Below are 15,648 nucleotides of genomic sequence, written 5' to 3' on the forward strand. Positions count from 1 at the left end.
TTCCATAACTTTTACAGAAACATATTATTTTGAATACACTTGTTTGACCTTTTCTTTCTACTTCTTTTCTCTGAGTTTTGGTGTAAGTGGCGTTTGTGACATATTCACATCAGTCCTGAGCCATGATTAACTGCACAAAAAAACAAAAGCTTTTCATTTCAGCAATGCCTTTGTTCTTTTCCAACAAATGAGCTTGGCTTTTTCTTCTCTCATTATAATTCATTATACTCCTCAACAATGGTATTTGAGTTCAAGTGATTCAAGGCAAAGCCTTGGAACAAAAAATACATTCACATAGTTATTCAAACTAAAATTTTCATTCTAAATTATATTTTCTGGACAAAATATCCTAAAGTTCACATGTACTTTGACTGCCAGCTTGGCAAATTTTAATCATGAATAATCCCTTCACAAATCAAATAAGAAACTGCAGACATGAAGCGTTTTTTTGGATCAGTATTCCATCTTTTTTATTTGAGTGATGAGCTGCACTGTGCGGCAGGTGAAGGACATCACTGCACGGCAGCCCTTACTCTCCCTCTGTTTTTCCCACTGGCAAACAGGTGTGCAAAGCAGTGGCACATACAAATAATGTTGTCAAATTAATTGAAGCGTCAAAATAATTATCATGATGAAAAAGCCGTCCTCTGGAGATGAGCATATATTTGTCTCATATGGCAACTCCCAGGGCTCCCCTCCAGATTAAATGGAATTCAGATTCATTGTGGGGTCACAGAGGCCTACTACATTAAAACTCATCTCCAGTAAATTCATCTTGAAAGACCTAAATGTATTCCAATCACACAGAATAAACACAGCATCGTAATTGAAGCCTCCAAGGATGGGCAAACATTATTACTCCAATTGCTCAATTGTTATGGTAATTTAGGAATTAGTCCCAGTATACTGCAGTTGAGTCACTTGACTAAAACTGCAAGTCACGTCATTGTTGAATTAATTTTTACCAAAGCTAAGGCAGGCAATTCAACAATAAATGGCCAAAAGTCTGCAAATATAATTTACTGAAGGTGCTCCAGATTTGCTCACTCTTTTTCCTGCTATTTAATCCATTATTTGAATCTCTGACATTTTAATGAGCCACCCCCCCGCCCCCTCCCGCCATTATCTCCCCTTTCACTCTTCCTTCCTCTAAACTCTAAATGTATCTCCAAGGGATTCTCCTGTTCTCTCTCTCTGTCACACTCTCTGTTTCCCTTTCCTGTCACCCCCGTCCACGGTCATAATAGTGCTGACCTGCAGGGTCAGTCCAAGCATCAGTTCGCTGTCAGTGAGCCAGTCCGATGATGCATGGTTGGGCACCTCTTTGCTTTTCAGTCATCAAACTGGGCGTGGTTACTTGTTATCCACCTGGCTTGTCATGCACACGTTTTAAAGTGTGCATGACAAGCCATCTACAGGTTGTACATGCAACAAGCCTTTCAGAAAGTGAAGACCAAACCACAGTTAATGCATGATGTTGTATGCATTTGTATATAGGGTATGGAAATATTTTTATAGACATATATTTAATTTTTTTTTCTCTATTTGTTTTTTTCTGCATGCAAATTTCCAAAGCTTTCCTCCTGCATAAGGAAATTTGACACTTTCAAAAGAGCTGGCACATCTTGAAAAGAGATGGGGAGAATATGGAAGTGGAATACCTCATAGGAGATGATACATGCTTGAGTTCTTCTGTGCTATGAGATATTATGTCCATTGCTTTCTTGACATGTGGAAACGGCTTTGCTACATCCCTTATTTTTAAATTCATATAAACACATATCAACACAAATAACACAAAAAAACAATCGAAAATATCCACAATATACAAAAGCACAAAACATAACTAATATTTGAAAGAAGGAATTTAATACAAATCAGTTAACATTGACCAAAACTCCAAGTACAAAGAAAGTTAGTAAACTTTTTAAAATGTAAATAAGCCTAGAATCCAATGATTTGTGAATCTCATACTAATATTTTCTGCTGTGAGACATCTTATTACTTCATGAAAGAAAACTAAGTGGTACTAACAAGAAACAGCTAGAGGAACCTGATGCAACTAATTAGGTTTATTGGATTAAGGTCAGTGACATGATTGGGTATAAAAAAAGAGCACCTTAGAGAGGCAGAGTCTCTTAGAAGTAGATTTAGAGAATCTGTGCTCAAGGGACACGGCTGAAAATCCATATTAGATGCTCATTATTTCCGGGCCCTCAGGCAGCAGTGCATTAAAAACAGACATGGGTCTGTCCTGGAAATCACTGCGTGGGCTCAAGAACACAACCAGAAATCATTGTCTGTGAACAAAGTTCACTGTGCCATCCACAAATGCAGGTTCAAGCTCAGTCATGCAAAGAAGACGCCACATGTGAACATGATCCAGAAACACCGCTGTCTTCTCTGAACCAAAGCTCATTTAAAATAGACTGAGTCAAAGTGGAGAAGTATTCTGTGGTCAGATGAATCAAAATGTAGAATTCCTTTTTGAATTCAAGGCTGTGTCCTCTGGGCTAAAGAGGAGAGGGACTGTCCAGCTTGTTATCGGCACTCAAAAACCTGCATCTCTGATGGTATGGGGGTGCATTTGTGCCGATGGAACTTGCAACTTGAACATCTTGGAAGGCTTCATTAATACTGAAAGTTACATACATCTTTTAGAGCAACATATACTCCGATCCAGATGGCGTGTTTTTCAGGAGATGCCTTCCATATCTCAGCAAGACAATGCTAAACTTTATACTGCATCAGTGACAACATCATGGCTTCAAAGTAGAGGAATCTTTGAGTTAGACTGGCTTGCCTATAGTCCAGACATTTCACCAATCGAAAACATTTGGAGCATCATGACACATTAAATACAACAAAGAAGATCCAGGACTGCTGAGCAGCTAGAATCTTATATCAGATTCAAGACAGGGACAAATTCCCTTTCCCAAAGGTCCAGCAACTGGTTTCTTTAGTTTCACTTGTTTACAAACTGTTTTTAAAAGTGGAGGAAAAGTGGACATGTTGTGGCCATCAAACTCAAAATGAGCTAATATTTTTCATAGAATTGCAAAATGCCTCACTTTGAACATTTGATATGTTTTCTAGGTTCTATTATGAATGAAATGGAGGTTTATGAGATCTGCAAATCATTGCATTCTGTTTTTATTTACATTTTACGCAGCTTTTCAACTTTTTAGTACTAGCTGTTGTACATCATGCATACACATAATGAAGCCCATTCGGATCCACGATGAAATATACAGCTAAGACCACAGTCAATATTTCTAACAGAAAAAAATATTTCTCACAATTTTAAGTGATTTTAAATTAGTTTGAAATGATTATGTTATTCTGGTCGTCACACACTACTGGTCCACTGGTGCCCAAGTTTCATTACATTCAGTCTTGTTATTTCATAATATGAAAGCTGCATTTTATAATGTAATATATTCAACGCTTCAGTAATTTATTCTCAGAGATGTTATTTTGTGCAAATCCAGGTCTTAACCGTTTTGTTCTTTTGTTTCCACAAACAGTGGCAGAAGAATAATTTTTATGTGCTGGTAAAAGTCATACCCCACTGAAAATGATGTTTGTTCATAGTTCTTTGATTTTGTCCCATGACATGTGTAAACTGCATCTGCACATTTCTCGACTGTGTTGGAATGTGTAACATAGAGTATAATGTAATCTGTTTAATATTTCAAATGATTTAAGTTTGTTTTTCGAGCCACGGAATGGCTGTTTTTCCACCAACAAGGGATAAGATATCATTTCCACAGTCTTTTGTCTTTGATTGTTTTCTATTTAACTTTTTAATCTGTTTTATTCATTGTCTGTGTCTTAAGCTAATGTAATTATCAAAGTTAGACTATGGCTAAATCTGTACTTAAAACTGAACAGCTTATTTTATTGTTGAATTGAAATTATTTATTAGTTTTTTCATTTAATTGACCATTTTAAGGAAAATTCTCTCTGTCTTTATGGGGCATATTCCAGTCATGTATTGGCAGTCAGATTTAGAAGTGCAGTTGAATAAAACAATTTTCAGCCATCAGATTATTTGCAGATGTGAACGAACAGAACAAGAAATATGCAGCAAAATCACTATATATGCTAAATGCTATCTTTGTGGGTTTTGGAACAAAACCCAGATGATTTTCAGCTGACATTAAAAAAATCTGACACTCCATTCTCACTTGTATTTCAGAATTCCAAGTTTGAATTGCCTTAAACTCAAATGGGTTTTTTCTTTTGGCACATAGAGAGATTAATGTCTTGGGGAACTTTAAGATCAAGATCTGTTATTCAGCTGTCAGTTATTTAGATATAGCCAGGCAGCAGGCTTTGTTTCATCTCTCCTCAAAAAGACTCAGCACTGCTGGTCTCCCTTTTCCTTAAGGAAAGAAATTTAGAGAAAATATTGTAGTAGTAATCAGATCTTAAGATAACTATCAAGTTGCTGAAAAGAGCATTGGGAAGAGGATTCTTGAATATATGATTGGCTTTGGGACCAGAGCTAGAGCTCACTGATCACATAAATAGAAATAAACCCCTTCAAATCAAAACTTTTACACAGCATAAGTAATATTCCACTTAAGTGTAATTGAATGAATTATCAAAAACCTGCTCTGAACATCTCCACATTACGCACAGTACTGACTAAAAGTGTTCAGACTTTTTCACATTTTCTAATTTTGTCACATTCTGAGTCATTAGATCCATTTTGATTGATCTATTTTCACGTGGTACTCCGCAATAACAAAGCAAAAACAAATTGATGGAGGGACAGAAATATCCCATTTAAATGAGTACTCAGACCCCCTTCTGTTTTGATTTGACAGGAGGAATTTAACTCAGGGGCCTTCTGCTCGCCCCTGAGACTGGAGTTAACTCGTAAATAAATCAAATCAACTGATAGGATTAATGAAGCACACAGAAGATGATAAACTGTATGTCAGATTTTTTTGAAAACCATAATGTGAGGTCAAGAGAATTGTTTACAGACCTCTGCGACAGGATTGTTTTGATGCACATGCCTATGGAAGGATATGAATCATTTCTGCTACACTGAAAGAGCCCAAAATCACAGTCGTCTTCATTATTATAAAATGGAAGATGTTTGGATCAACCAAGACTTCCTAAATCTAGTTGTTAAGCCAAACTGAGCAATCGGGGACAAATTCCCTTGATCATACAGGTAACCAGCAAGAAAATGGACGTTACGAATGAGTCCCTTTGCGAAGACAGTGCAGTATTAAACTAATCCTGTCTTTATGGTAGATTGACCAGGCTGATTTCGCTCTTCATTGAAAGAGCCACCTCAAACTCCTGGGAACTCATTCAATGCATGATTGAGCTATATAGCCATGATTACATAAGGCTAGTATGGAAGAAACCAAGTAATCAGCCTCACATGATGACTACAATCTCTAGTTTTAGACTTGATTGTGGCACCTTCATACTCTACAGTTGTCAGAATGACGAGTAAGATGGATACAGAGCAATACAGAACATTCCTGGCAGAAAAAGAAATGGTCCCGAGTGTTAAGGATGTTCCCCAGGTTTGAGAAGGTATGGATTACAGAAAAACAATAATACCAGGCATACCACTAAGAAAGCTCAGGAGTGGCTCCAGAAAAATTCTGGAAGTCCTGGAGTGATGGTATGAGACTGAACCTGAACCCTGGGAGAAACTTCCAGGGGAACATGTGCCAAGCTTGTAAGACAACTCAAAATAGGCCACTATTGCTGCCAATCAGGCTTTAAGTACTAGCTCTGATAACTTATCGTTAGTAAATGAAATATATATAACACTTAGATGCTTTTATATTAGCAGAACACTCCCAGAAGTGTTTTGGCTTTGACATAGTTGAGCACTGAATGGAATGAAGAGGTAACATAAGTAAATCCATTTTAAGATCAGTTAAAACACTATAATTTGAGGCAGGCTTGAAAAGGCTTAAAACTTCCTGTAAGACATGTTACAAATTTTTTGTTCTTTGATTATTTCTATTATTTTTATAAAATAATCTTCACAACCTCACAGGGGCGGATTTCTGCTTTCATATTAAAAGTTTAACATCTTAAGGCTCTAGGCCTTAAAGGTTAACAAGGTCTTTTTTTAAAAGATAAGGTGGGACCAGTGAATGAAAAGGATTTATAAATAACTTTAGGGGAAACATCTTATTTAAACCAGGTGATTTGCATTTGTTTTATTTTCAAGATCTAGCATCTGAATTGTGAAGTTCAAATGAAGTGTCACCAGCAATTCTGTGCAGGACATGCCCAAGCCACAACAGAGCTGGTGTATTTAAACCTCTGTGGTGTTGTGTTTGGGATTGTGCTTTTTTTTTCTTTTTCTCTGTCTTCTTTCTATCATTTTGATGAAAGTGTATTTTTGTTACATCAGTCTGTGGGAACTTTCCTCAAGAGTCCCTCTGGTTAATTTTGGTGTGTTTTTGCACACGGAAACGTTCCTTTTTGTTTTTGAGCCTCACCAGGGTGATGAATCCTCCGAAGTTTTGCTTGTGACAGGTAAACATGAGTGATTATATCTCTGATAGCAAGTTGAGCTGCGAGGGAGTCGTGAATGTGCTTTCCTTCACCATGCATCTGATATTCTGCTCATCAATCTGTTTACACAAGCTATTACAGAGCAAACCCACATGTACCCTTTGTATTTTAGAAGTAGATGTTTTTTCCATTTTTAAAACAATTTTTAGCCTCTTAAACTTCTTCATTCATATACCTGTTAATTCCTAAGATTTACTAGATTTGCAGCAGCTCATTCAAGGATTTATTTATAACATCATGTCTGTTCATTTTATGGGTTAATAATGAAGAAGAACAAATCTATTTTTGAAAACTGCCCATTTAAAAAAAACATGAACCCATATTATATATTAATGTACAGTATCTAAATGAGTGTCAGGTTAACTTGTATGCTGTTGGAAAAAGCTGCAACAGCACAGAAATGCCTGTCTTGGCTTTGCCATGTAATGGGTGCTTGCTGTTTATTTTGACCAAGTTTCAGATTCACGCTTTGCTCCCTGCTGAAGTGGGAACCCTACTGACCGACTGCTACCGTTCCTCAGGAAATATTCATATATAAAGTGTTTCAGCTCAAAAATGTTAGTCGTAAAACACTTTTCAGTTAAACATCACAGAATGAGATGTTGAACTTTTGAATCCTCGTGACTCTCACGATGAGACAAACCAAAGGAATTGGCAAATGTAATTTAGTCTAATCAAAAGGCAGTTTTCAAATTGATGTCACATGGTTTGAATGTAGTAGATGATGAGCAGATGTTTCAGAGTCTGACCTTTGGTACATTTGGCTATTTTTAAAAACCTCTATATAGCATTTAGTGAATCTCAGGTAATTTTATTTTGTTTATTTTGTTCAGAGTTAGGGTTTTGTTCATTGTTCAAAGTGAATGAGGAATTTAGCACTTTGCCCAAACAAATCTGTACTACATCTGGGTGTATCTGGATATCTGCTTTCTGTTTGCTGTATTTTTTAATGTTATCTGCAGGGCACAGCTTCTTGATCAATAACATATGTAATAAAGTGGACGTATTTTGAAAAAATCTAGTTTTCTGTTCTTTAGAAGACAAATTGGGTTTGACTTAAGTTACTAACAACTTAACAAAACTCCCATAAAATACAATCTTGGCACTTTGTTTTGTGCCCTGTAGGCCTGAAAACATTGCATTCACTATTCTGTTTGAATGTTCAGTGGCAACCTTGACCTCCACCCAGTCGCATCCAACCTGCAAGAATAATGCAGCCAGCTTTGCATGGAAAACTTTTGTAGTCAACTAGACTGAATTGCCTGCATCTTACATCAACCCCCAGCTTCAGAGAATACAAGAGTCCGACAGATAAGCTTTATATGTGATGACAATGTTCCGGGAAGAGTTGGCAAAAGACGGTGCGTGTGTGCAGCAACCACTTTATATCGGGCTGTTTTACCAGTTTGAGCCAGTTCAACACTACTCACGAAGAAATTTTGCCTCACAAAGGAATCAGTTCCAGCTCTCCGTGGCCACACTTTGGACAAGGAAAACAATTTGGGAAATAATTTGGCTTTTTTAAAAAAAAATTTATGAGTTCTTTGCTGTTTAGGAGTTAACTCTAAGCTGCTGTTCAAACTTCCGGGGAGTCATTACTGTGACTTTCTGAATGATTAACATGGTTATTACGACATTCTTTATTGTAATAATATTTCCAAGTTGAACAGTTACGTTCTGTAATTGAGACAACCCGCAGATATGTCCATAAGGTGTATTACGAGGCCATTGCAACAATTATACGCGATATTACTTTTGCCTTCTGGTCAGTTTCTGCTGTATATGTTAACATTGCACGTACAGTTTATTAGCATGTTTTTGATAAAGATGGAGGCCTAAAAGTACAATTATTTGATCACTTAACTATGTACAAAGTGTTTCAATGCATTTATAAATGTCAGAAATATGAGGTAAGCTGCATACATCTGTTTGGTTCTTTTTGATGAGTAAACTTTGCTTGGTGGTACTGATAACTAAGGAATAGCTTCTTCATATTTGCGTTTATTGAATTGAATTGCACAGCACAGCTCTATGTTTTCATAACGCGTAATGTACTGAAACACGCCCCATGCAGTGGCAGCCAAAATAACAGTGTGTTCTCAGTTAGTGTATGAACGTACAAAAACTAATTGTTCAACAAGGTCCTGTTAGAGCCTTGATGGTCAAAGTTTTCTGGGAACTCCTTCTTGTTCAGGTTCTGATTCAATCTGTCAAAGACGGTTCTGTTCTGTTTGGTAAACCTTCTTTCTCTCTCGCTTCGCTCACCAGTTGCCATTGTAGGGAGACACTGTTGTTCATGACCTCGAGAAGAGTGGGCAGACAACGTGGTGGAGTGTGAAATTGCTCACTTCCCACACTTAAAAAAGACTTAGGCCAAGGGATATTTTGACCAAAGTCTGTCTCATACATTTTAATATATATATATATATGTGTGTGTATATAGTTATATATGTGTATGTATATATTTATAAAATGCTTTCTGTGACTATTTGACTATTACGATAATAGGACAGCAATGACTGCTGGAGGCTTAAGCTGTGAAATCGTGAAATGTTTTTTTTTTCCCCTTGTCCTGTTCAGCATTATGGCAGCAGACTTGTAGTCTGAATACCTTTTATGCCAAACAGATTTGCTTTGCCAAGGGAAGTTTTATAAATGTAAAGCTCCCCTTGATGCCCATTTATTTATTTTTGTTTACAATATATAACGTGTAATAGAACTGAACCGGACCGGGGGACAAGGAAAGAAGAAGAGGAAAGAAGAGGAAACAGAACAAAAATAGAAACAAAAACCAGACAACCAGCTGCTACACCTGTAAAAAACAAAACAGACAACAATCCATTGCCTCTGAGAGGAATCCAGCCTTAGCGCCACCAGGAGCACCTGAAAGTTATTATAATATTATTATATTATTATATTATAAGCAGAGAACAAACAAACACACAAACAAACAAAAACAAGCACAAGTAGCAGCAATCACATACAACACAACTGTGGATATAGATGACCTGAGATGACATGATAATACATCAACTGCTTAGCGTGCATGCTAGTGGACTAATGAATGTGTGTGTGTGTGTGTGTGTGTGTGTGTGAGTGAGAACATGCAACACCCATGGCACAGGACCTATATGATAACCGTGCTTAGTTATGAGTGTATAAGTGTGCACGGCCACAATCCACAGCCCCCCCCCCAGCAATCACAAGCAGGCAGAGAGGGCCACATGACCCAGGCCACCAGCAGCCCCCACAGAGCACAGAACCCAGGAAGCCGACCGCAGGGACAACCACGCATCCACCCAGAAGACTGCAGAGGAAGCCCCCGGACAGAGCCCCCATAAGCATAGGGCAGAGGCCCTCCGGGAGCCAGGGGCAACAGCCCACCGACCCCGCCAGGCCCCAGCCGCCCAGACATGGGCCGTGCACCGGACCCGGGCCCCAGGAGCCCGAGCGCCCCCAAACCCCCCGGCAGAGGCCCCACCCAATACCCGGGAGGGCCAAGCGCCCCAGACAGCCACGCAGTGGGTCAGCGCCTGCCCCAGCGCCCCTGGCCAAGTGCCCTGGGAGTCAAGACGTGCCCACAGGTGGGTGAAGTTGCGAGCAGCGGGGAGAGGCAACGCCGCCCCCCCATCGGGAGAAGCACAGGCAGGCCAGGCGACAGCAAGTCCCAGATCCAGGCCCAATCATTACCACACACACTTTCACGTCCCATACGTCCACACATCCACACGTCCTCGTGAAATCGTTTTTAGATTTTGTTTTTTATGAGCTTCAGAGGCTTTAAAATAATGACTCATGTCAACATTGATAATTCTGTCAGGCTTTTTAGAAAAACTCATCAGCTTTTAGGAGGCTGTTTTCAACACTGCTTTTGTTTGAAGATACATTTGTTCACAGGGGGCCTAAGGTGTTAAAGGGTTGAGGCAAAAGGTACATATTGAATAGTGTTTGATTTGTAGGCTTTAAGTTTTGTTTTATTCTCAATGCTTAACTTAGTTCGTATGGTAAATATCAGTTATGCGCTATGCTTAGTCCTTGGACACGTATATGGTCTTGTTCAGAATAGACACCTTAAAGCAGCTTATAAAATTTAATTGAAGACCATGATTTTTCATAGTAGACATTTTCTCCTTCTCTGATTCAAGGTGATTGTGATTGCCTGACTCCTCACTTCTAAAATACTCATTAAACGCTGCCTTTGTTTGTATAAAAGTTCTTAAAATAGCCAAAACTAAGGTCCGACAGCACCATCAGCTTTCCTGTGCTGTTTGAAAATGCATCATTTGCCATCCATGTATGAAGTTGTTTTTATGAAATGAACCGTATACTGTGCAGTGTAAGTATCAAATGAAGGGCAGAGTGTGCAATGATCAGTTGCTTACTGAAAAAGAGCACTAATCGTTTTCCACATCTCACTTAACACATGAAAGAGTGACATAAACCACTTGAAAAAAGAATAGCAAGGTTGACATTTTAGTGATGGTTTCAGTGCCTGTTTACATGCTAGTATTGAGATGGACAGATAAGATGCAGCTTTTGGATGCATCACAGGAAGTTTCTAAGCAAAACGGTGCCACTGCAATGTATGTAAATGCTGTTTAATGCATACATTCAGAGCCATATGTGTAGCAGACTGAATGTTGGTTTTGGTCTTTCGTGTGAAGCAGACGTACTGAAAGATTTGAGTAAAGATGGTACTTTGTTGTTTAATTTCAGTTTAACTTTAGTACAGACATAAAAATCGGACCGTACAAAAGAGATTATATTGAGGTCTCATCAATGCAAGAGTCACAAGAGACTTTGCTGGAGGTGGCTGTAGCTCAGGAACAGTCATTTTTCAATGAAAAAGTTGCTGAATTGATCCAGACTTCTCCAATTCATGTGTCCCGAAGTTTCTTCAAGTGTCCCCTTAATGTGTTCCTTACTTAAAACTTGATTTTGGCTAAAGGCTGTAATATCCTAAAGGGTTGTCATGATTCAAGAATTTCAAACCCGATACAATGAAAATAATCAGTACTCAATCATATTTTCTATACCACAATGGGAAAAAGGACAAATTAGGAAGTATGAAATATTCAGATTAACTTTTTAAAGTTGTAAAAAAAAAATAGGACCACCAGGACAAAATAGAATGCCACTTTAGACGGCATTACATTTTTTAGCGATGATATAAAGATAGAATGAATTTATTATGTCAGTTGCATGTTGACTTAAGTCTGTTTGGTGTACACATTTGGTGTACACTGTGTCATTTCTGAATGTCTGATATTTTGTTATCTCTTTATTTTTCTCTTTGAATAAGTAAATGTGAGTCTTGGTGAATGGCAGCTCTTCCTTTACAATGTGACTCGATGTACTGATTTTTATTGTCATTTAGGCCTCTTCTGCAGGCTGATTTGTTGCAGTTCAGCACATCTGTTATTGCAGAGTTTATGCAAGTTTGTGGTCGAACCAGAACTCATTATACCTGCAAATGTTGGACTACCACCATAATGTACACAGCGTTCCTTTCTTTGCTGTACTTTTACCTTTTAATTGACACGTCTGTTTTGTGTTGGATTGAGGATTGTGTCCTCATCATTTATTTGGGACTGTCATGTCTCAGGTCTCGAGGTTTCTTTTGAAAAATGAACCAAAAGCTGGAGTGACAAGCTGTTTGCTGAACAGACAGGTAGATAGATATCTGCACAGTTTTAATTGTCCCTACCAAGATGACAGTGAGGCAGGCTCTCTCACACATAGAGGATAGAAGTGTACACAGACAGATTCTTGTTCTCTCCTGATGGAAGAAAAACAATTACCATAAACTTGGGGCTTATTTCTAAGTTGCACTAGTTCACTTCCTTGTTGCACAGTGTCAAAGAATGATCTTAAAATGCACTGCAAGTCGTCACCGTCGGCGAGGTTCGAGTTGTGCGTGTGTTTTCACTATAAGCTTGTGTCCACTGAAGGATATGAAAAAAGCACCGTTAGCATTTATATTGTTGTAAATGACTATCTAACTAGATACTCGTTTTTTATCTAGATTAGTATTGATTTTTTGCTACAAGAGCTGCTCATGTTTCTTTTATTCTTAAAATGGTGATGCATAAACATAATAAGGTGTCAAACAAAAAAAAAAACGTGTTCACAAATAAAACATGGATGTCACAGGAAGTAAAGCCGCTTGCAAGTTAAGTGACATCACCTGGCTATTTTGGCTATTTATTACATGCTTATAGAGCAGTTTGTATTTTCAGTCAAATGTTCATATTTCTTACATTAAGAATAAGATTGTGGCTTTCCTGACTTTTGGTAGTTTTAAAAAAATTAATGTCGCAAACTGAAAGTGATTATATACCAAAGAAGAACTCTTGTTCACAGTGCAGCTGTGAAACACATGCTGGAGACGCAGCTTAAGTTAATGTGTTGTGCACCATCATATTGGTGTGTGCTATTCCCTCCTTAAATACACAATTTTGAGCCCTCTTGTACTCACAGGCTTAAGCATAGCAGTTGTGACATCAGCGAAGTCTGCTTTTAGGTCATGATTAAGTGATTATGGTCGTGATGAGGACTGGGGCTGGCTCTCCTTGGAATATGAGTGACACATTGCTTTTGATGTGAGAAATGAAAGCGCTGGAAAAACGGATATCGCACTGCCATGAGGAGCTCTAGTTGCTTGACTGCCATCTTAATCAACTGCTTAGGCAGCAAAATTCCATATCGGAGTGTACACATTTTTTATTTATTTCTTTAAACCTTTGTGATTTGGAGTTGAAGCCTCAGTGCACACAGTAAATTTAACTCCTGGTGATGCAGATCCTTGTCTGACAGGAAATGATAATAAACTACAGTATGTAGGGCATTTTTCTTTTTTGTTCATACTGTTTATTTACCTTGATACTATTTTCATGCCCTCTGTTTGTGACCCAGAGTCATGTGATTTGTGTCATTTACGTAAGTGTCCTGAAGGATTATTTCCCCTCTCATCTTTCACCCTCTTCTTCCTCCCTTCTCTCCTCTCATTTCCCGTCTTTTCTCCATTCTCTCTTCTACCTCTCGGCTCTCCCTTCCTCCATCTCTTCCTCTGTGTAGCCTGTAATGATCTGGTGGCCTCAGGCAGAGACAGGAAGCCCAATGCTGTGGTCCAGGTGGCTGTCATAGATCCCCACAAGCAGCAGCTTGTGTCTCATGCCTGCACAGAGATAGTAGAGGTAAGCAATATCACGCACATATATACACACATATGTGCCCTGCCTCTCGGCGACCTTTTGATGTTTGTTGTTTTGCGGTGTTCCTGGGTCACTGGGTCCTAGTTGGTTTTCTCTCCATCTTTGCTTGCTGGCTCTTTTTTTCCCCATCTGACTCATCCATGTGGAACAGACAGTGAGCATTAACCTTTTATTTTCTGTGACAGTTAAAGTCCAGATGTCCACATGAACTGCTGTCCACCTCTCAATTAGGGAATGTATATGTGCACAGTGTGTGTTTGTGAGTTTGACTGTGTTGAGATTGCAGTAAGAGCGTATTTTGCACTTTAATATCTTTTAAAGTCTTCAGTGTTGTTGCTAAGGCAACAGCCACACAAGTGTTTTTTGGACAGCGACAGCTGCCCACTGTCCTGCTAAGTAACACCCACTTAAACACATGGACATAGACCTACAGACACACACACACACATTTTTTTTTCTCTTTCCTAATATGAGGGCAAAGTTTCCAGACGCATACAAGGGAGACTTTTTTTCCTACTAATCCAGTAAAACTTAATTAGCATAACCATTTCTTTCAAAGACTGATTTCAACTGCTTTTCCCCTCAGTCAAGGGAACAGCAGTGTATGTGTGTGTGTGCGTGTGTGTGTGTGTGTGTGTGGAAACACAGGATGTGGTAGGATACTGTATGCTGGCTCAGCCAGCTCTGCAGACATACTGAGTGCCGCTGGAGTTTTCATTACATGCCTCAATATTCAGGATATGGAACAGGATCATGGACTGCTTTCGTCTTCGCAAAAACAGGGTATGTAATCATTCAGTTTGATTTCATAAGTCTGTTACAAAAGTGGGATCTGCAACCTAACAAGAGAATCTAAGATAGTTTGAGGAATCTGCTGTGACGTAAATTTGTTTTATTAGTCTGCACAGTATCCTTCAGTATCTATTCATTTTTATTAAAAAGGAACAACCATCCTATTACATGAACCAGAATCTATAACGTTTCACACAGAAATCGGGTCAGTCAGAAAACCAATAACAGTGTCATGTTTAAAACTGCAATATTAAATAATCTACTTGTCTCTGAACTCCACTCTGAATGAATTTAGGAGAACAGACTGACTTGTGAACTTGAAAGGTCTCTTTATGAACTGTATTCACATGCACAGCAGCAGAGTCTTGCTAACCTATGTGGTCAGAGACAGACCTGTGCATGTATGACAGGGTGTGTGTGTCCTGAGGAGCCCCTCTGTGGTGGGGGTGTCTGAAGACAGCCCAACTGCCACTTGTGTTTAACATGTTGTCACATTCCCAGCATGCCTGCACTCAACAGCTGCTGTTGACTCTGCTGGACAATGTTCATAGGATCCATTTATTATCGGGAATCCTTTACATGTGGTATAGAGGTTTAATTCAAAAGATAAATTCAGGAAACCTGGCAGCTGCTCCATGGATCTCCCTCTTGCTTTTTCTATGAATCCCAAGATTCAGATCAAAGAAAAAGAACCAGAAAGCATTAGCTAATTTTGCATCTGACAATAACAGCTGTTTTGTTGCACCCAATGATCTCTCCAGCTGTCATTTGTGCAGTATTTGAATAAATATGACAAATTAAGATGACATTATTAAGCATATATTTGTTTTTTAACTTCAGAGACAATAAAATAATTGATTACCTTGTGTAATAATCTTTCAGTGTGGAAAAAAAAACAACCTGTATCTAGTCAGTGAACACTTCCTTAGCAACACTATGCTAGTACCAGCTGCCGCCTCTAGTTTACATAAGAACTTCACTTCTTTGTGGGTGGATACAACAAAAAAAACATATTCTTTAGATTTCCTGGTCCATGTTAACAATCCATGAGCATTGCTGGATATAACCACTAGAT

At 38.6% G+C, this 15,648-nt stretch overlaps 1 protein-coding gene across 2 annotated transcripts in view; it reads left to right on the top strand.

Annotated features, from left to right (window-relative positions):
- Window positions 1-15,648, top strand: part of inpp4b (inositol polyphosphate-4-phosphatase type II B) — a 147,588-nt gene that overhangs the window by 12,007 nt on the left and 119,933 nt on the right. For both annotated transcript variants that reach the window (XM_072384910.1, XM_072384911.1), the window contains exon 3: window positions 13,645-13,763. In XM_072384910.1, coding sequence (XP_072241011.1) covers window positions 13,645-13,763 — 119 coding nt within the window. The remainder of the gene's footprint in view (window positions 1-13,644; window positions 13,764-15,648) is intronic.

This window comes from Leuresthes tenuis, unplaced genomic scaffold (assembly GCF_036924035.1).
Source record: "Leuresthes tenuis unplaced genomic scaffold, fLeuTen1.0.hap1 SCAF_4, whole genome shotgun sequence".
Lineage (NCBI taxonomy): Eukaryota > Metazoa > Chordata > Actinopteri > Atheriniformes > Atherinopsidae > Leuresthes > Leuresthes tenuis.